Source organism: Lynx canadensis, chromosome D2, assembly GCF_007474595.2.
Source record: "Lynx canadensis isolate LIC74 chromosome D2, mLynCan4.pri.v2, whole genome shotgun sequence".
Taxonomy (NCBI): domain Eukaryota; kingdom Metazoa; phylum Chordata; class Mammalia; order Carnivora; family Felidae; genus Lynx; species Lynx canadensis.
This window is the reverse complement of record NC_044313.2, coordinates 73,900,673-73,923,268: the sequence shown is the minus strand read 5'-3', so window position 1 is coordinate 73,923,268 and position 22,596 is coordinate 73,900,673. Positions and strand designations below refer to the sequence as shown.

The 22,596-nt window shown below is 43.7% G+C and overlaps 1 protein-coding gene across 1 annotated transcript in view; it reads left to right on the top strand.

The window, feature by feature from the left end:
• Positions 1 to 22,596, top strand: part of B3GALNT2 (beta-1,3-N-acetylgalactosaminyltransferase 2) — a 58,495-nt gene that overhangs the window by 33,361 nt on the left and 2,538 nt on the right. The window contains exons 6-11 of the mRNA XM_030335375.1: positions 8,437 to 8,547; positions 11,833 to 11,911; positions 17,615 to 17,798; positions 21,050 to 21,175; positions 21,760 to 21,919; positions 22,534 to 22,590. Coding sequence (XP_030191235.1) covers positions 8,437 to 8,547; positions 11,833 to 11,911; positions 17,615 to 17,798; positions 21,050 to 21,175; positions 21,760 to 21,919; positions 22,534 to 22,590 — 717 coding nt within the window. The remainder of the gene's footprint in view (positions 1 to 8,436; positions 8,548 to 11,832; positions 11,912 to 17,614; positions 17,799 to 21,049; positions 21,176 to 21,759; positions 21,920 to 22,533; positions 22,591 to 22,596) is intronic.

Genomic DNA, 22,596 nt, shown 5'->3' with positions numbered 1-22,596 from the left:
TTAAGAATTTTTATTAGTCCACAAAAATTACTACTTTCTGTTAGAATGAATGTCCTTGTTCTTTGGAAATACATGTTGGATGTCATGATGTCCACATTTTGTTTTGAAGTTTTTCAACAGCAAACAACAAAAAAATGCATGTGTAAACAGAGGTAAAGCAGATGTGGCCAAATGTTGACGCCTGGTGAGTCTAGGTGATTTGGGTGTTAATTTCAACTTTGCTGTAGCTTTGAAGTTTTTCAAAATAAAAACTGGCCTGAGGTCAGGATGGTGATCTAGCAATAGGCACTAAATGTTGGGATGGTGAGTGGCCATCTTAGTTAAGATTTAAAAAAAAAAAAAAAAAGATTTTTCATCTCCATGGCCTGGTGATCCTTGTCACTTTAAGGTTCAAGCAAAATTGACTTTTTACTTTTCACTACTTCTAAGTAATATTTTTTTCTTTTAAAACATGCATGGGACGCCTGGGTGGCTCAGTTGGTTAAGCGTCCGACTTCGGCCCAGGTCATGATCTCACGGCTTGTGAGTTCGAGCCCGTATCAGGCTCTGTGCTGACAGCTCGGAGCCTGGAGCCTGCTTCGGATTCTGTGTCTCCCTCTCTCTCTGCTCCTCCCTGGCTCACGCTCACACATTCTCTCTCTCTCTGTCAAAAATAAATTAACTTAAAAAAAAAATTTTTAAAGCATGCAGTTATTTAACAGTGGCTATACCTCGTCGTGAGGAGGTAGGATTATGGATGACTTTTATTTTCTTCTTTTTGTGTATTTTCTAAGTGTTCTGTAATAAATACATATCAGCTTTATAAAAACAAAACACTCTTTAAAAATTCTGTCCTTTTATACAAACTCCTGTTTTTGTTGAAATCACGTTTAATTGTGCATAGATACTCATTTTTGTTGCTTCAAGCCTAATTAGGCTTATTAACACAGGAAAAACGATAGCGATGAATGGTTTGCCTGCATATCATCAGCACAGAATGACAGAAGAAAAACATCATTTGTGCCATTTTCGAGAGAGTAGAAGATGATTTGTTCATCATCTTATTCCCTCCACACTTGAGTCTCCTGGAGTAACGTGTCAGCAGTAGAGCTTGTCAAGTAAGCAGGTCTCCTGTAATGTCTTCATTGTGTGACTCACTAAAGCATAAATCTCAGTGGGAGTCACAAATTTAAATGGAGACTGCTATGTGCTTCTCTTAAAATACTTCTTTAATTTCGTATTTTCGTTAATAGTGGAGTTGAAACCTGAAACTAATTTCAGTGAAAAGACTTTTTTTGTTCACCTGAGTCACTAGAGACATAATTGTTAGCAGTTTGGGTACTTACACACTTCCTGTTTATGAAAGTTGAAATTCTTTGGCTGTAATCATTTCTTCAGTCCGTAAGAAAATTGTTAAAGTTTTTTACAGGTGCAAAAATACTATAGATTTAAGCCCATCTGTTGGTTTGGAGGGGAAGTTAGAAACAGGACAGAAAAGAATTAACACGGAAAAGGGGTTGTAGAGAGCGTGCTAGCATTATGGGTGAGATGACGTACGAGATCTCACTTTTCCAACTTACGCCATGCTGTTTTTCCTAGCTCCTGTTTGGGTTTTAGGGCTTTTGCAGGGAATTGCCATAAACAAGTTGTTTCTCACCTGAAGAGATCCCTGGCTTTCTGATTCCTTTGTATCAGAGCCAGGAGGGCATGTGAGAGAAGCCAGAGGTAGAAATTGAGCTGTGACGTGGAGGAGGAACAGGTGCAGCAAAGGGGGAGAACACACAGCTCCCCACTTCCCTGGTAACCGCAGGGTTGTGGAAGTTCAGCGAATGAAGCAGGATCGTTTTGGGGGCCAATGAGTTCTTCTGGCAAGTCCTCAGTGTAGTCCGCACTGTTGCTGTTGTTATCATAACCCGATCCCGGGGGTGCCCTTGGGTGCCAACAGGAGCCACAGGAAACAGCAAGGCACATAAACGTCAAGTGTCCGTTGAGCGGACAGGACAGAGAATCACTTGTTTTGTCATAGTTTCCAGATATGTAGCTTCAAGGAGAAGCGTTCTTATTTGGTCGTTATAGCTTTTAGTTAGGATATGGTTCATCTGAAACTGCAGTCACTAAGATTCCAGGGACCCAACTCCAAGGCACACTTTCTGTCCTTAGCTTACCTGACTGCATCTTGCTCTTTGCTTATATGATACACGTGCTTCTGGTGCAGCCACATCCGGCCCAGTCCTTCTTCCCTGGGGACTTCATTATCTCCTCCCTCGTTTTCCTCTTTTTAAAAAAGATTTTAAGTGATCTCTACACCCAAGGTGGAGCTGAAACTCACAACCCCTAGGTTAAGAGTCTCACGCTCCACCAACGGAGCCGGCCAGGTGCCCCTCTCGCTTTGCTCTTAATCGTTCGGATTTGATACCCAGCTTTCTGTTTGTTTTACTCCTTCTTCCAAGGCAAACTCTATCCATCACCACCTGTTTGCTAATGGCTCTTAAATCCAACTATAGCCCACATTTCTCTTAGGTACATACTTCTGCCAACTGGACTTCTCCACTTGAATGTCCCAGGGGCATTCTAATGGTGATGTCATAATAGTAATAATATATACAATTTATTATTATTATTGTCATATCCTCTCCATCCCATCTGTTCTCCTCTTTCCCTGTATTTTCAGTATTGGGTACTAGTATCTTTTTTCCCAGGCACCCCAACCAGAATTGTGGGATTTATCCTCAACTCTCATATCCAGGCACTCACTAAATCCTATCAGTTCTTTCTCCTGAACAGATCTGGTATCAGTTCTTCCAAACTTTATCACTATTAAAGTTTTAGAGGAAAGTACACCGAGGGCAAGAGACTATTTTGCCAGGAAAAAGACACATGATTAACCCAGAGCAGCCTCCCGTTGCCAGGGGTCTCACAGTTAGCTCTCGGGTCTAGTCCTGACCTTCCGGTTAGCTCACTCGGAGATGCTCAGATTCTCACTGAGTGACACTGAATAAATTCACAGAAGATCAGTTTGTAAACCAGAATGTCCATTCATTCATCTTGAATGGGTGTTAGCTTATTTAATTTGAAAGTCATGACCCCTACCTGGGGATCTCCTAACTGGGATCTCAGGCACCAAAAAACCCAAATCTGAACGGTGCTTGCTTGGTTTGATCATTGAATTCGATTACAACAGTGGGACGTGGCTCATTCAGGTAGGTTGTGATAGGATGCTTTATATCTTCCAATTCCTGTGTCTTTCTCCCACTGGACATTGCTACATTGCCAGATTTCTCTCTTCACCAGCTTTTTTGGGTTTGGCCACTTGATACATTGTTTTAAGGTATTGATTTTACCAGCTTCAACCCCAGAGCACATCTCAGTTATTAGAGACATTGTTTCCTTTAATGTAAGCATTTCATTCAGCTCAGAAGCCAGTCTTTTTTTTTTTTTTATGGAGATGTAATTGACATATAACGTATTGGTTTCGGGTGTACAACATAATGATTCAGTACTGCAAAATGGTCTCACTAAGCCTACTTCACGGCCATCTCCACAGTTCCGTTTTTTTTTCTTGTGATGAGAACTTTTAAGATAGACTCTCTTAGACATCTTCAGTTACACATTACAGCATTATTAACTGTGGTCACCGTGCCGCACATGATTACATGCCCAGGACTTATTTATTGTATAGCTGGAAATTTGTACCTTTTCACCCCCTTCTGCCGTTTTGCGCATCCGCCCAGCCCCTGCCTCTGGCAACCACCCATCTGTTCTCTGCATCTATGAGCTCAGTGTTTTGTTTTTGGCTTTTTAAAAAAAATTTAGGTCCCACATATAAGTGAAATCATACGGTATTTGTCTTTGTCTAACTTACCTCACTTACGCATGATGACCTCAAGTTCCATCCATGTTGGAAACGGCAAGGTTTCCTTCCTTTTTATGGCTGAATAATACTCCTCTGTGTGTGCATGTGTGTGCATGTGTGCGCATCACATTCTCTTCATCTGTTCACCTGCGGACACTTAGGTTGCTTCCACGTCTTGGCTGTTGTAAATAATAGGCAGTGAACATGGTGGCGCAGATATCTTTTCAAGTTAGTGTTTTCATTTCCTTTGGATGAATACCCAGGAGTGGAATTGCCAGATCGTAGGGTAGTCGTATTTTTACTTTTTTCAGGACCCTCCATACTGTTTTCCACCATGGCTACAGCCACTGTTTCCCTTTTCTACACATCCTTGTCAACACACTTGTTCTATTTGTCTCTCTGACGGTAGTCACCACTCTAACTGGTGTGAGGGGATAACCTCATTCTCTGATGGTGAGTGATGTGGAGCATCTTTTCATGTATCTGTTGCCTACATGTTGTCTTTGGAAACGTGTCTGTTCAGATCTTCTGCCCATATTTTAATTGGATTATTTGGATTTTTGCTATTGAATTGTAGGAGTTCTTTATATATTTTGGATATTAACTCCTTGCAAATATTTTCTCCCATTCATAGGTTGCCTTCTCATTGTGTCAATGATTTCCTTTGCTGTGCAGAAGCTTTGTGGTTCAGTGTGGTCCCACTTGTTTATTTTTGCTTTTGTTGCATTTGCTTTTGTTTCAAATCCAAAAAATCATCGCCAAGACCAGTGTCAAGGAGCTTACTACCCATTTTTTTCTAGGAGTTTTATGGGATCAGGTCTTATGTTCATGTCTTTAATCCATTTTGAGTTGATTTTTGTGTATAGTACAAGGTAGTGTTCTAGTGTCATTCCTTTGCACGTGGCTGTCCCGTTTTCCCAACACCATCTATTGAAGAGACTGTCCTTTTCTCCCATTGTATATTCTTGCCTTCTCTTCTGTAAATTAATTGACTGTATGTGTGTGGGTTTATTTCTCAGCTCTCTCTTCTGTTCCGCTGATCTTTGTGTCAGTTTTTTGCCAAAACCATGCTGCTTGATTACAATAGCTTTATAATATAGTTTGAAACCAGGAAGCATGATGCTTCCAGCTCTGTTCTTTTTTTTTTTTTTTAATGTTTATTTATTTGAGAGAGAGAGAGAGAGAGAGAGAGAGGGCAGGGGGGCAGGGGAGGGGCAGAGAGAGAGTAAGAGAGAGAATCCCAAGCAGGCCCTGCACTCAGCACAGAGCCTGATGTGGGGCTTGATCCCACAAACCGCGAGATCACGACCTGAGCCGAAATCAAGAATCGGACGCCTAACCAACTGAGCCACCCAGGTGCCCCAGCTCCGTTCTTAAGATTGCTTTGGCTATTTGGGGTCTTTTTGGTTGGTTTCATACAAATTTTAGTATTATTTATTGTATTTCTGTGAAAAAGCCGTTGAAATTTTGGTAGAGATTGCATTGAATCTGTAGGCTGCTTTGAGTAGTACGGACATTTTAACCCCATTAATGCTTCCAGTCTATGAGCTTGAGTATTTTTCCATAGATTTCTGTCTCCTTCAGTTTCTTGGAAGGCAGTCTTAATTGTTCTCTCCTGGACTCCTGTGATAGTTCCCCTTCTCCCTGCCAGCCGCTCTGGGCTGTGCTGCTGCCGGAGTGACCTTTCTAAATCGCAGCTATGACGTGTCACTCTTGGGCTGGCAAACTTAAGCGCCTCCCACCGCCTTCGAGATGAAGGACAGACTCTCCATTACAGCAGCCACAGGCGACCTTAGGCTGCCTTTTACCTCTCCTTCCCTCAGCCTTGCGCTTCGGCAATACTGAAGGACTTACCACTGTTCTGAACATGCGGTGCTCTTTCAAGTCTGCCTTTTGATGTGTTATTTCGTCTGCCTCTCACTTTTCTGACTCACATGCCTTCAAGACTTAGCTCCGTTGGCACAGTCATTTGAAATTTTGTCCGAACTCCTCGAGCAGGATGGCTCTCCTTTGTTACTGAACCTGTCGTGGCACATCGCGATGATCTGAAGATACGAGCGATTGCGTTTCTTCAAATCTTCGAATAGCCCACAGCATGCTACATAGTAGACATTCAGAAACTTAAGGAACAGCTCATGCCCGAAAGAAGATTGACCCCAAGTTTATTTCGTCATATACATTTGTTTAGTTTAAAATTTTTTTCCCTGATCATAAAAGTATGAAAACACATGAAAAGAATACATATTCACTGTTGAAAACTTGACAAAATATAGAGAAGCTAACAGAATATGATGTTATCCATCCGTTTCCCAACGTATTTGGTGTATTTCTCCCCGGTCGTGTGTTTTTCTTCTGTGGGGTTGCTGTTTATTTTTACAGAGTTGAGGTGCAGTGTCAAGTTGAATAGAGTGTTAAGACCACCCAGGGAGAACACAGAAATTATCTGCACCTGTTTCCAAGATAAGACAGTGAGATCTTTAAAGGAGCACGTCACTGCCTGCGTTCCTCCCAGGGGTCATAGAGTTCTGTTGTGCTGAGCAAAGACACTGTGCTGCGCGTGCTGTCACCGACCCTGCGCACAGCCCTGTGAGGTCAGCACCGCTTTCTCTTTCGTCACGGTCAGGCAGTGACGACCCGCAGTATGAGTGTGGGCCTGCTCTCAGGAACCCTGGAGCTGCTCAGCGTATATCAGGAGTCTCACCAACAATGCAGAAGAAGGATCCATTAGCTGAATATAAGGTGACACACTGTGCGGGGAATCCGGACTCTGTCAGTGTTTTTATCTGTTCCCACAGAAAAGCTGTAATGCTTTAAAAAAAAAAAAAAAAAAAAAAAAGCTTTCAAACCATTGGCCTAGCTTGTTGGACAAATTCAGTTTCGTATAGTTTCCTTATAATCCTGGATAACTGAGACACTAAAGCACTTAATTTTAATATGTGAAAAATTTTAAAGAATATTAAAGCTGTATCTTTTGTCTCGTGCTCTAGACCAAAATTCATTCCAATTAATTTTGAGTTCAACACCTGAGTGCATGTTTTTCAGGTGCCTGTTGTATGTCAAGCCATTCTAGGTGCCAGGGACCTAGTGGTTGGTAAACGGACAAGATCCCTGCTCTCATGGTGCTTGCATTCTAGTGGGAGCAGTTAGTTTGACAATAGGAACGTAAACAAGGGAGAGCAGAGTGGTAAGTGGTATTAGGAAAAGAAGGCTGATGCGGTAGAGAAAAGGTGGCAGCTGGCTGCCTTCCGTTGGATCTCTGGAGCAAGCCTCTCTGGGGGGCTGACCGTGGAGGTAGCCTGAGCAGTAGAAGGGAGCAGCTGAGCACCCACTGAGAAATTAGAAGACACTGGAATGTAAATGTGTATCAAACCTTGGGGCAGGGGAGTGTAACTTTCTAAGCTCAAAAGTTAATAGTAATAATCACAAAGGAAAAGCTTGTCAATTTTGACAAGATAAAACTTATGGACCTTTTAATTTAAAAAGAAGAAACAACAACCCATAGTGTTAAGTGGCAAACAATTCTGAAGAACTGTTGTAGCATGTAATATATACACAGGATTATTGATTACAAGATAATACAGATTAATAAGAAAAATAGAAAACTCAGCAGCTAAATGGCAAAGAAGTATGAGTCAGGAATTCCCAGAAGAGACTATGTAATTTATAAACATCACTAGAAATCAAAAGAAACACAATTAAATGAGGAATCACTTTTTTTAATCTACTAAATTGATTTAAACTTCTTTGCTTTTACCAATATCCCATACTTGGAAGAATACAGTGCAGTTGGTATTTTTGTAAATTGGGAAAGATGCTATCAATTAGTATAATTTCCTTTTGATAAAACAGCTAGGCATTGTGTCCAAAATCCATACAAAATATCTCTATTTCTTGTCCCTGTAATTTCACCCCAGAAAATTTACCTTAAAACAAAACAAACTATTAGGGAAAAATAAACATTTACACCAAAACGTGATTTATTAGCTTTTTTTTTTTTTTTTTTTTTGATTTTTTTGTTTTTAATGTTTATTTTTGAGAGAGACAGTGTGAGTGGGGGAGAGGCAGGGAGAGAGGGAGACACAGAATCCAAAGCAGGCTCCGGGCTCTGAGCTATGAGCTCAGAGCCCGATGCAGGGCTCGAACCCATGGACCATGAGATCATGACCTGAGCCCAAGTCGGAAGCTTAACCGACCGAGCCCCCCAGGCACCCATATTAGATATTTGATAGAGCCCAGATGTCTGCCAGCAGGGAGGTGTTTGACTCGGGATGTATGCATGCAACAGCATGTTAGATACATATGAAAAAGGATGGTTGTAAGAGCTGCGGTAGCTTCAGGAGATGCTTCAGTGTAGTGGGAAATGCAAACAGCAGTGTGCAAAATTGTCTCCACACTCTTTGTACTTGTTTTTTTCAGATGTGCATGAAAAAAAAAAATGACTTGAGAGTATACACCAAAAAATGTCCACGGTAGTGTCGGAGTAGCTGGGATAAACATTTAACCAATAGGTCTTAGGAAAAAAACTAATTTTTCTTGAAAAACTTACTTAAAACCTCAATGACAACAATAAAGAAATTGACTCTACTTCATCTTTCCACAAAAAGAGCTTTGAAGGTACAATCGTGTGGGAGAGCCAAGACCTCCAGGGCCTCGTGTCAAGAAATCTGCACAAAGTGACAGTAAATGATGGCGGGGGAGTTCTCAGAGTCATGACGGTAAGCCCTCCTTCTTTCCTGAGGTTGTTCGGCATACTTCAGCATTTTCTAATACATGAAGTGTTTCTAAATTTACTTTTACATCAACCCCGGGAGTAAGGAACAGCAAATCGTGTGTATTTTAAAGCACGTACGGCAGAAAGTGCCGAGTCACTGTAGTGAAATTGAGCAGCTCCAATGTTCTACGATCGTGTGACCCCAACCAAGTAAATACACAGTTCTGCCTTAGGATAGGTGCCTTTCTATTTTGTCTTAAGTTTATTTATTTTGAGAGGGAGGGGGCAGAGCATGAGTGGGGCAGGGGCAGAGAGGAAGGGAGAGAGCATTCCAAGCAGGCTCCGTACTGTCGGCGCAGAGCCCAGCACAGGGCTCCATCCCACAAACCGTGAGATCACAACCTGAGCCGAGATCGAGTCCGACGCTTAACCGATTGAGCCACCCAGGCACCCAGGATAGGGTCCTTTTTAAAACGTGTGATATATTCTCAATAATTTTTAAGCTAGCATTCTTGAAGGACACTTGCTCAGTAGTATTCAGAACATTCACTGTCAGCCCACAGTAGGTAGTTAAAATAGCACAGATTGGGGGCGCCTGGGTGGCTTGGTCGGTTAAGCGTCCGACTTCAGCTCAGGTCATGATCTCACGGTCCATGAGTTCAAGCCCCGCGTCGGGCTCTGTGCTGACAGCTCAGAGCCTGGAGCCTGTTTCAGATTCTGTGTCTCCCTCTCTCTCTGCCCCTCCCCCGTTCATGCTCTGTCTCTCTCTGTCTCAAAAATAAATAAATAAATAAATAAATAAATAAATAAATAAATAAATAAATAATTAATTAAAGCACAGATTGAAAATAAGAGGGAGTGTTCGCTTTCATTTCTAGTGCTGGAATCTTTGCTTTGTGTTTTTCTTTTATTCAGATTTGCTTCAAATTTAAAACAGTTGACAGGTGAATTTCTCAAAGTAAATATGGGATGATCAGGTGTAGGCAGACCTAAAATGATAAGCTTTCAGTAAACAAGTGGTGTTTGTGGTGGTGTCAGAAACACAGTCTTTCATTCTCCTTGATGCTGTGGTACAAGGATTAGGAAAGTACTTGGCATTTCATTTCAGAAGCTTAGTATATTCTCATTAATGTTAATCTTATTTATGTGAATTAATTCCTGAATATGAAATGAATATTATGTGGTATGTTGTCACCTGTTTAGAAAACCACTCCTGGCCCACCATGAGACTTCTACTCCAGTGAGGAAGAAAGACAATAGATGGACAGATCCACAAATTCAAATATAATTACAGATTTAGCCTTGTGGGTCATGTTTAGGATCTCATTCTTTATTACAAAAAGTCCTTTGTTTAAGATACATGTTTTATGGAATTTAATTATAGCTTTATTCTTTTCTTACCTTATTTCCAAGGCAAGTGCCTTTAATATGTTGCCTGCTTGGGGCACCTGAGTGGCTCAGTTGGTTAAGCATCTGACTTAGGCTCAGGTCATGATCCCTCAGTCTGTGAGTTGAACCCTGCATCAGGCTCTGTGCTCACAGAGGCTGCTTCGGATTCCATGTCTCCCTCTCTCTCTGCCCCTTCCCCGCTTGTGCTCGCTCTCTCTCAAAAAATAATAAGAGTAAATAAACATAATATATAATATATATATATATATTATATACTATGTTTATATATATGTCATGTTGCCTCCTTTTCTATTTATGAAACTTAAATATCCAAAATGTGTTGGAATTCTGTAGTATTAAGTTGGTTACACAAAAGGAAACAGATGACTTCTGAGTTGAGGACTAGGTTCAAATGTAAAGACTCAAACGATCCATGTTGGGGGTACATATAGCTGTAGAGAGCTAGAGAAAGCCTAAACACTGAGCTAACCTTAAAAAAAGTCCAGTAACTTAGTAGCGTGTTCTAGGAAACCCCACGTACAAAATTAAGGTTTTCATCGTAGATGCAGAAAGCTCGAAGCTTCCATGAGTCTTGCTTCCTTGCCAGCAAGTGACAATGTCAGAAACTTTTAAAAGCCAGAATAAAAGCCAAGCTGTGACCTTTTAGATAGAAGTTCATAAAAAGTACTAAAACAATGTAGGGTACGCGGTGAAAAAATAGAGAGTCTACTCTGTATTAGAGAGTATATAATAGAGAGCTTTCATAGAACTACAAAGCTGGAAACTGTAGCATTCACCTTCAGTGGTTTCCTCCACGTGGAACTACAGACCGTATCGTAAATTAAATGGCAAGCTCCCGCAGTCAGCTCAGGACAGTGTCTGTCTGCGGCCCTAAAACACTGCCCTGTAGCGCACAGCTGCTGAAAGGTCCGTTGGCAAGAGGACCAGCCAGGCGGCCGCCGTGCCTATAGAAGCAGTGCTGTGAACTGGCCCAGGTGGGAACACGGCGACTGCCGGGCGGGGGCTGTGCCACGCAGGTGTGCAGCACGCGAGAAACCCCGCACCCTGGGCAGGGGCATGGGGGGACTTGTGAGGTGGGGAGAGGTAAACTTTGATTCATAAGGGTCCTCCAGGGGCACCTGGGTGGCTCAGTCGGTTAAGCATTGACTTCGGCTCAGGTCATGATCTCATGGATCATGAGATCGAGCCCCACACCGGACTCTGTGCCGACAGCTCAGAGGCTGGAGCCTGCTTCGGATTCTGTGTCTCCCCCTCTCTGTCTGCCCTTCCTCCTCTCATGCTCTGTCTCTCTCTCACTCTCAAAAATAAATAAACATTAAAATAAAATTTAAAACATTTTAAAAAAATAATAAAAAGTCCTCCAGTCCTCAGAGGCAGAAAGGACCGTCGCTGACGGTTGGCACTTTCCACCACATCAGAAATCGGTAGGGCTGCATCTGAACGGTCTGTTTAGGGGGGCTTTTCTCTGCATGGTGGAGCCGAGGTTAAAAATGGGCCTGGGTGCATTTGAATTCATCAGTTTTCCTCTCCAAGAAATCAGAGGTGGTAATAATTTTTTTTCCAGCGGTAGGGTTGGGATGTAAAAGAAGATTGGTTTTTATACTCTTACTGTAGCGAGTTCAAGAGTATGTGGTCCTGTGTAAGTTGGAGTCTGAACACTGTATGGACTGCTGTGTGCCCCTGATGTAGTATTGCGACTGGATGACAAAACGAGGAGAATACTGAGGTCGTCCCGATCGTGTAAGTCTAGCGCATCAGCTTCATAGGTGGATTTAGCTGCTGTGGCGTCAATTACCGATTTTGCCAGATCAGTTTTAAAGTAGGAGAAATGTATTTTTAGCATTGAAACGCTGAGCACTTGTGTTCTTGTTTCTTCCAGGCTGGGGAGGGCGCCTTGCCTCATGGATTCATGGAAGGTGTGGAGGGAGTTGCAGGTGGTTTTATTTACACTATTCAGGGTAAGTGGGCTGCTTGAAAGCTGAAGAGGGCCCTGATTCTTATGTACCTAATCTTCATACTTTGACATAAAAGCTGATTTTTTTTGTCATTAAAAAAAAAAAAAGCTTTATTGATCTATAATTCACATTCACTTTACACTTTTAAAGTGGTTTCCAGTGCACGAGAGTCCTGTAGGTGTCTCCACTAACTGCAGACCGTTTCCGTCACTCCACAAAGCAACCCTGTGCCCGTTAGCAGACACTGTCGTCCTCCCCTCCCCTGGCCCCTACCAACCATCACCTGCTCTCCGTCCTTTCTGACCTTAAATGTAAGGATTTATTTCTGGGATCTCAGTTCTAATCTATTGATCCATGTGTCTGTCCTTATACCAGTACCGTGCTGTCTTGACTGCCTAGTAAGATGTGATGTCAGAAGTGTGAATCCTTCAACTTTGTTCTCTTTCGAGATTGTTTTGGCTCTTCTGGGTCGCTGCCTTTCCATGTGAACTTTAGGATCGGCTTGTCAGTTTCTGCACACAAGCCAGCTGGGATTTTGAAAGGGGTCGCAGTGAACGTAGATTGTTTTGGGGAGCGTTCCACCCTGACAGTCTCCAGTCCATGAACATGGTATCTTTCCATTTGTTTAGGTCTTACTAGAGTCCTTTTAGTGGTTTTGTGGCTTTCAGAAAACAAGTCTGGCATTTATTTTGGTTAAATTTATGCTTAAATATTCTTTTTGATGCTATAATAAGTGGAATTGTTTTTTACATTTCATTTCTAGATCGTTCATTGGTAACATGTAGAAACACAGTTGATTTTCATATGTCCCTCTCATGTGTTGCAGTTCTGCTGAATTCATTTATTGAGTTACTAGTTTTGTGCGTTCCTTAGGATTTTTCATATACAAGATCATGTCTTCTGCAAAGAGATAGTTTTACTTTTTTGTTTTTCAAGCTGGATGCCTTTTGTTGATTTTTCTTGTCTAAGTGTCGTGGCTAGAGTGTCTAGAACAGTGCTGAGTAGAAGTGGCAGAACAGACACCCTTGTCTTGTCCCTGCTCTTAGAGGGAAAACATCCAGTCTTTCACCATAAAGGTGATCCTGAAAAATTAGTGGCCTTGGACTTTCTTGGCCCCGTGTGGCTGTCTTTGGTTAATCCTCCAGCCAGGTGGGGACTTCTGCAGAACTGCTAGACCCTGGCCGTAGAGCTGTCGTGGGCTCCGTGCTGCTTCTCCATCAGAAGGGAAGAAGCTCTGTTCCCCTGACCCAGGCATGGTGCCCTCTTTTGGAAGGGGTCTGTTGGACTCAGTTTCCCCTCCTGCTTCACGGTACACTTTCTCCTCATAATGTGAGTATTTAAACATACGCTGTCTTTCAGAGTACATGTTTCTCAAATCCTTCGCCTAATAGATCTCGTTTCAAGGATGGGTTTGTTAGGAGAACTCCTTTAAGACTTGGGGTCAGAAGCATTCACTTAAAACTCTAAAGGGAACTTGTTATGATGGAGTTAGTGGCTGTGTCTGTCTTGAATGATGCTTATTTCATATCCATCTATGAACTCCAGAGAATTCTATGTCTGTGATCTTTAAGAAAGAAAAACCATTGTTGAGGCAGTTGCTATTGGCCACTGTGCTGAACATCACTTATGGAACAAAGGTGCCCGGTCCTGTTTCTGCCTTGACGTCCCAGAGCTCTGCACACCGTGGGTTCCTATAAAAGAATTAGGACCTGGCTTCCCTGAAGGCTCTCAGTGACCGGGGAAAGCAGGGGCCAAATTCCGAGGGGAGAGTCTGCGGGGGACCCCTCAATAGCATGGTGTTGAGGATGGGACAGACCCCCAGTTTGAGGCCTCTGCGTGCTGTTTGAGGATGCAAATGGGCTGTGGCTTTTATTTTTCCACCAAACGCATCTTTATTTACAGTGTTTCCTCATAGAAGTAGTTGTATTCTTACATCACCCCAAAGGATAGGCTGGGACAGGTACATAGGTTTGGCCCATAAACTTGCCATTAAAAAAACAGCGATTTAAGGTAGATCTATTTTTAATTTTTTGAGGAACCTCCACACTGTTTTCCAGAGTGGCTGCACTGGTTTGCATTCCCACCAACAGTGCAAGAGGTTTCCTGTTTCTCCCCATCCTCTCCAACATCTATAGTCTCCTGATTTGTTCATTTCAGCCACTCTGAATAGCACTGCTAAGAATTTACCCAAGGGATACAGGAGTGCTGATGCATAGGGGCACTTGTACCCCAATGTTTACAGCAGCACTTTCAACAATGGCCAAATTACGGAAAGAGCCTAAATGTCTATCAACTGACGAATGGATAGAGAAGTTGTGGTTTATATACAGAATGGAATACTACGTGGCAACGAGAAAGAATGAAATCTGGCCTTTTGTAGCAACGTGGGTGGAAATGGAGAGCGTTATGCTAAGTGAGATAAGTCAGGCAGAGAAAGATAGATACCATATGTTTTCACTCTTCTGTGGATCCTGAGAAACTTAACAGAAGACCATGGGGGAGGGGAAGGAGAAAAAAAAAAAGAGAGAGAGAGAGGGAGGGCGCCAAACCATAAGAGACTCAAAAACTGAGAACAAACTGAGGGTTGATAGGGGGGTGGGAGGGTGGGTGATGGGCACTGAGGTGGGCACCTGTTGGGATGAGCACTGGGTGTTGTATGGAAACCAATTTGACAATAAACTTCATACTTAAAAAATGGCAATTTAAAATTTAGAGATCCTTACTTAACTCCAGTCCAGAGGTTTTACGTAAAACTAGGAGACTAGTCTGCCCAGGGAGGCGTCTGCTCACCAGGAAGCTAGTCCGTCCAGCCCCGGGGAGAGTTCAGATAAGGAGCTCAGGCTGTTTCCTAAAGGGCTCGCACACCATCTGACTTGAACATCTAGCACCTTCCTTTCTTTTACCAGTTCATTCAAGTACGTACTACCAGGAGCCTTTAAAACCCCGTTTAAGGGGCCCCTGAGACTTCTGTCACTAAACTGTTCTACAAGGAGCAGCCACTGTACTCTCGACAAAAGTTTGTCATTTTTTTTTTTGTCACGGAGGCTAAAGGAATAAGGTTTGGGTGAGGGAAAATTTCTTTCAAAAAGAGTGAAACAACTCAAGTTTTAGGCTAAAGAAATGAAAACGAATAGATTGCCTTCTCCTGTACTGGGTATATCTGAAAATCTGAGTATAAATTAATTTTTAAAAATCAGGATCTAAGTGCTATTCAAAATAGTCACGTGGCACACAAATTCTTAAATTTTGTTGGGTGTTAGCATCACTGTCTGGGCCCTACCTCAAGCCACGGAGTTGAAATCTTTAGGATTGGAGCTCAGATGTCTGTGTCTTTTTTTTTTTCCCCCTAATGTTTACTTATTATTTTGAGAAAGAGAGAGACAGAGCACGAGCGGGGGAGGGGCAGAGAGAGAGGAAGACACAGAATCCGAAGCAGGCTCCAGGCTCTGAGCTGTCAGCCTAGAGCCCAATGCGGGGCTCTAACCCATGGGCTGCAGACCGTGAGATCATGACCTGAGCCAAAGTCGGACACTCAACCAGACTGAGCCACCCAGGTGCCCCCAGATATCTATACTTAACAAACTCCCTAGATAGATGTGATGCTTCCAAAGGCTGAGAGACTATAAACTCTGTGGTTCTTTTAAATAGATCATCAGACTTAAAGCACACACAGATCTGTTACTTTATTTTTCAGATACATGCAATATAAAACAAAACATGTGATCTGTCCATCCAAAAGGCCTATGTTCAATTTCTGCTCTTGCGTCGTTACAGCCATTCTCCTGTTCCTTCAGTTTTCTGACACTTCACTTTCCTTCCAGTGTTAAATTGTGTATGTTTGTCTTAAAGTTAAAAGCTATTACAGTAGAATGTAAGAGCTGGAGGGGACACAGGGTCATTTCGGCCTGTGTCTCTCAAAGGGCAGAAGTGTGTGTGGTCTGCCCGCGTCAGTTCGAGGAAGACACGTGTTAAAGATAGAGTCTTGGGCCCCACCCCAGACCTGCCGAATCTTCAGGCTTAGGCCTGGGGATCTGTATTTCAGTGAGTGGTCCGACAGTCACTGACGTAGCCCACCTCCTCCTCCTGCCGACGAGACTACAGGCCCAGAAGCATGGAGCTTGACCAGCAGTCGGAGTGGCAGAGGCAGAAATCAGGTTCCGACCTCCAGACCCCCTTGTGGGCACAGAAGGTGGACTGCCAGATTACTGTGCTGTTTCTCGTCCTCACCCCTCAGCCACTCACTTTGTTTGTCACGAAATTTTCTCTGATTTGATCAAGACATTTGAAAAAATCCTGCCCTGGTAAAAAAAATTGCTGCCTGAAATTGACAGAAACAGAGGACAGTCCCTGCCCAGATGTGACAAGTGATTCATGAACTTGGGCGATAGTAAATAAATGTCTTCTAAGCACATTTTTATCATGAGATAAATACACCAAAATACACCAAAAACACCAAAATACACCAAATACACCAAAAATAGAGAGTGCTATAAAAAACGTCCACGTACTGGGGTGCCTGGGTCGCTCAGTCGTTTAAGTATCCGGCTTCAGGTCATGATCTCAGTTAATGGGTTCGAACCCCACATTGGGTCCTGTGCCGACAGCTGGGAGCCTAGAGCCTGCTTCGGATTGTCTTCCTGTCTCTCTGCCCCTCCCCCACTTGCATTCTGTCTCTCGCAAAAATAAACATTAAATTAAAAAAAAAAAATCCATGTACTTATTACTCAGAATTAACAAATGTTTATTTTTGTCATATTTGCTTTTTAAAAAAATTTGTTAATGTTTATTTTTGAGAGAGAGGGAGAGAGAGAAACAGAGCACAAGCGAGGGAGGGGCAGAGAGAGAGGGAGACAAAGAATCTGAAGTTGGCTCTAGGCTCTGAGCTGTCATGTCCGCACAGAGCCCCATGCGGGGCTCAAACCCACGAGCTGGGAGATCATGACCTGAGCCAAAGTCCTACGCTTCACTGACTGAGCCGCCCAGTCACCCCTGACGAGAGTGTTTTAAAATTGATTCTGTGGCACCAGATTGTACATATCGATTAGCAATAAATACACCTTTTCCTCAGCGCCATTTTTCAGTGGCATTCATCTCAACATGCAAGATCAGGGTAATTTTTTTTTTTTTTTTTTAACCCTAGTGATTCCTGAAGACCAGCATCCATCCAGTCTGTTCTGCCTTTTTTTTTTTTTTAATGTTTATTTTCTTATTTTGAGAGAGAGTACAAGGGGAGATGGGGGCGGGGGGCAGAGAGAGACAGAATCCCAAGGGTCCACTCTGGTCAGCACAGAGCCTGATGCAGGGCTCGATCTCACAACCATGACATCATAACCTGAGTTGAAATCGAGGACGCTTAACCGACTGAGCACCAGGGTAATTTCTTTAACTGCTGTACTCCGTGATGCGGATGGGCCATATTTTCTGTTACCAACAGTGCTGGGGGGGAACATCCTTGGGAGCACATGAAATACTGCCTCTAGTGCTGGGTCTGAGTGGCCTTTCCCGGTGTGCGCGTCTTCCGCCCAACAGGCCGCATTGCTCTCCACGGAGAGCGCGTGCGCTCATCCTGGGCCGCGAGGAGAGTTCCTATCAGCTGCTCTCCGTTAGGTGTCTCGGGGAAGGAGTGCAAGTGCACATTATGTTCCACGTTCTGGGGCTGAAGTTTACAGTGGTGTTTTTCTCCAACTCCCGGCTTTTTCTTTGTAGAAGGTGATGCTCTCTTACAAAACCTTCATTCTCGCCCTCGAAGACTCCTTGACCATATGAGTAATCTCCACAGGGAAGATGCCTTACTGAGGGAGGAAAGCAGCGTCTACGACGATATCGTTTTTGTGGACGTTGTTGACACTTACCGAAACGTTCCTGCAAAATTACTGAACTTCTATAGATGGTAAGTTGTAAAAAACGTCGGGCAGGTAGAATTTGTTTTATTGTTCTTTGGGTGTAGAAACAATTTATCAACATTAGACCACTGAATTTTTAAGTTTGTTTATTTTTGAGAGAGCGCATGTGCAGAAGTGGGGTAGGAGCAGAGAGAGAGAGAGAGAGAATCTGAATCAGGCTCTGCACACATTGTGGGAGTCAACTGATGTGGGACTCAAACTCACAAAACATGAGAACATGTCCTGAGCTGAAGTCAGATGCTTAACTGACTAAGCCACCCAGGCTCCCCCTGAATTTATTTATTTATTTTGAGAGCGAGCGGGCTGGGGAGGGGCAGAGAGAGAGGAAGAGAAAGAGAATCCCAAGCCAGCTCCTCACTGTCAGTGCAGAGCCCAACACGGGGCCCAAACTCACGAACTGCGAGATCATGATCTGAGCCGAAGTCAAGAGTCGGATGCTTAACCGACTGAGCCACCAGGCACCCCTGAATTTTTTTTTAAACAACCCTAAGGCCCCTGAACACCTGGGATGTGATCTGTTGTATCCTGGTTCTTTGCGAGAACTTTTAAAATTCTGCTGTTTTCTTATTTACATAAGCAGAACCATGACATGAATGATCTTTATCACAAACAGGGCAAAAGTTGGTTTCATTTTGAGTCATCTGCTCTTGGAGTCAAAATCGGTCCTCTGAGTCACTGTCTTGGTGGTCTCGAGCCAACGTCAGATGAAAATCTGTGAGTTTGAAAATGGCCCCTTTTCAGTTGTGTTCATACCCACCGACCTAAACATCCCGAGTATAGTTTCCTCAAATCCAGGTTAATGATCTGAATTCTGTTCAGCTGAACATCCACATTATATTTCCATCCTCTTCTCCGTGCACTTAAAAACCAATTGCCCTGGGGCGCCTGGGTGGCTCAGTTGGTTAAGGATCCAGCTTCCACTCAGGTCATGATCTCGCGGTTTATGAGTTCAAGCCCCGCATCGGGCTGTCTGCTGCCAGCACAGAGCCTGCTTCAGATCCTTGGTCCCTCCCACGCTCACACATTCTCTCTCAAAAATAAATGAACATTTAAAAATATATAAATAAAAAGAAAACTACTTGCCCTAATTCCAAAACTTTTATGTAAGATGAAATCCAAACACACTTGGAGTCTGCCATAACTTCCCCAACCTTTCCATATTTCGTAGACCTTGGTTGTAATTCCTACCTTAATAATAATAATGGCAATAACAACTATTTTATATATATATATATATATACATATATATATATACATACATATATATATATATATATATATGTATGTATATATATATAGACAGAAAGAGAGAGAGTTAATATTACTAGTTACTCCAGGGTCCCCTAACGTGTCATTGAGCCCTTGAACACTGTCCACCCTAAGTGCAGAGCTAACACCTGTCTCTGTCTAAACCCATAGTGTTTTCACATCTTTGTCCTTACAGCTTTGTCAGTGAGCTTGTTTCCTGGTGAGCCCCAGAGTCTGTTCCTGTCCCCTCTGTTGTCCTGGGCAGAGTGGGAGGTGGTCAAGCACTCTGTGGACACAGTCCCCTGGTCCTGAGGGGGAGACGGCCTGATTTGTTTATGGAAGATGATGTTTCCTAGCTAGGGCAAGTTAATATAATTTTGGGGTCACCTGGTGGGCAGAGGGCAGATATAAATAAGGGTTGGAAATTGGGGCGTGTCTGGAATATCAGGGTTTTGTTTGGATAACTAGAGTGAGAAAGAGAACTTTCTTTATTTAGCTCAAGGCCGATAGTAGGGGTTCCTGTGGTAGGGGGGCCAAGGCAAGAATATAAAGAGGCAAAGAAAAGGAGTGGAGGTCCAGGAAATGGGAAATCCGGATTGTGGAGTTCTAGGGCTTTCTACAGGGAGCTGATTGACGGTTGTGGAAGTTGAGTTGAGTTGAGATACCGCCGCCAGTTTCAGCTTTGTCTCCGGTGCTCCAAGCAGGTCTCTGAGGTCTCGGCCTCTCCCCTCAGTCATTACTGCCACTGTCTTGGGCCATCGTCTCCACCTGCACCGCCAGTGGTGGGCTCCCGGGGTTGTGCTGGGGGACCCGTTCCCAGCTGCTCGCCTGTGCGCCCTCTTCCTTCTCTGTTCAGTTGCTTGGTCAGCGACCGCAGTGTCCTTTATCAAAAAAGTTCCTCCTAATTAGCAAATAAATAGCATGTGTGCCCGTGCTGCTAATGAGAAATAAACGTTAGAGGCACAGGGTTAAGCAATTTGGTGTGGACCTGTTGTTGTTAGATTCACCATTGTTGGGCTTAATGAAACTTTCTCCAGATTTCCTTTCTTCAGATTTCTGTCATTTGGTTCCCTAGCAAGACTCTGGGTATTTTGTTTTGTTTTAATCAAAGATGCATGGGGTTGGCAGGGTGAGACGAAGTCAGTTTTCTACTTGCCCTCATATGTCTAGGTAAATGAAGTCACCCTCCTGGGCCTCCTAAAGGTCATTTATAATAGTTTAATAGCTGGAAATCGTTTCCAAGGGGAAATATATTTCAGTGTCATAACTCTTTTAAAAACCATAAAATGTGAGTGCAGCATAAATAGTGGCACAGAACAGAGCATCTTGTACAACAGCATTCTGTGTGTGGGGCCTCATATGACACCTGTCCCCTCATCCTGGGCCCCTGTCACAAACACACGTTACGAGGTTTGAATGCTGAATGGATTTGGTGGCCTGGCCGGAGCAAGGCCAGTAAAGTGTTGTTTGAGCATATGTTCACTTAAGGCATCTTTTTTTTTTTTTTTTTTTTTAAATTGTGTTCTTGTTCTTTTGTTCCTTTTATATTTTTTTATGTCTGTTTATTTGTGAGAGAGAGTGTGTGTGTGAGCAGGGAAGGGGGAGAGAGAGGGAGACACAGAATCCCAAGCAGGCTCTGCACCGTCAGCACAGAGCCCGACATGGGGCTCGAATTCACAAACCATGAGATCATGACCCGAGCTGAAATCGAGCCGCACGCCTCACACAGCCACCCAGCGCCCCTCTTTTGCACCTCAAGTCAGCCTGGTACTTCTCTGTGTTGTGCCACTTAGTGAACATCCAGCAGGGACTGCGGTTGGCAGCAACTTTCTGAGCAAATGTTCTCAACATCGAAGGAACAAGAAGCTGAAAAAGTGTACAGGCAGCTCAGGGACAGCTTTTCGTTAAAATATTAGCGGTGCCATCGCCTTGGCGTCGCTGTGTCTCCTTGTACGGACGCACTGACTTCCGTGTTCCCTTTTGCCAACAGGACTGTGGAAACAACCAGCTTTGATTTGTTGCTAAAAACAGACGACGACTGTTACATAGACTTAGAAGCTGTGTTTAATAGAATTGCCCACAAGAATCTGGACGGGCCTAATTTTTGGTGGGGAAAGTAAGTTAAAGCTTGTTAGCCACTTGGCCTTCAGGTACCTGATCCAATGGGATGAATTTATAATGAAATACATACGCTGTCTTTCACAAGCAAAACATGGTTGAGCTGGGAAACCCCCCTCCTAGGCTCCTGGGTTACTACTGTATGTTGTTCACCAAGTAGAGGGAAATTCTTCGAAATGAGAAACCTCAGGCTCGTGTAATGAAGGAGGAGAAACGGTAGGGCTTTTATCCTCGTGGCCCAGAAAGAAGTGGTTAGAATAAATTTGTGACACATTTCTTGAAACTGCTGCTTCTTTAGAATACAGTATGGATTAATGAGGGGTTTTTAGCGTATGTACACAAGATGGTCTGGCACTTTCAGAAACCCCACAAATGTAACCCTGGGAGAATCCGATAGACCATTCTTTTATACGCCACACCTGCCAGCTAGAGAATTGCTTTCCTTAGACTAAAAAAACACTTCTCATTCTTTCCTCACCTTTACAGCTTAGCCCTCTGTAGTGATAAGAAAGGGGTGCGGCCTCCTAGTGGTAGGACAGGGGTCAAACCAATACGAAGAGACCAACTTGTTTTGAATCTCAGTTTCAGACTGAACTGGGCAGTTGACCGAACCGGCAAGTGGCAGGAGCTGGAATACCCCAGCCCCGCCTACCCGGCCTTCGCCTGCGGCTCGGGGTACGTGATCTCCAGGGACATCGTCCAGTGGCTGGCCAGCAACGCAGGCAGACTGAAGACCTATCAGGTGACTCGGGATTTCTGACCCAAGAGTGTACAAGCTTCACCCAGCCCAGGATTCCATCGCTGACACAGAGCCGGCGTTCCCCAGGGAAAGCATGTTAGTCTTTCTGGGTAGGATTCACCCTCAGAGGTCAGGGATGCAGCCCTCGCCTCCAGATCCTGGCCGTAAATTCTATTCCTAAACCTTTTCTTGAGCCTGCTTGTTTTCAGACTATATTTTATAAGTATAGTCCCTGGAGGAATGGAAGGCTTGACATTCATAAGAAGGAAGACGATACAGCAAGTGTTTGCTTTCTGTGGATTCCGGTGACGGTGGCAATGAACAAGCCGCCCGGCTCTCGGATCCACAGTGTCCTTCACACGGTCGTGCTGGAGGTTTAAGGCCCATGAGAAGGGCGGACTGGACACTTGCTGTATTGTCTCTAGTCTTCTCCTTGCGATGTGCAGTTCACGGCCGCTGGCTTTTACTCTGTGTACAGGTGTTAATACGGTCTTGGCATTTGCTGGTAGAATAACGAGAAAACAAGTAGAAAGAGGATTACGAGAACGTGTGGCATCCCATTTAAAGATGATACAGCATTTAAACTTTTGCCTTTAAACTTCACGGGGTACGTACAGGGTGAAGACGTGAGCATGGGCATCTGGATGGCCGCCATAGGGCCCGCACGGTACCAGGTAAGC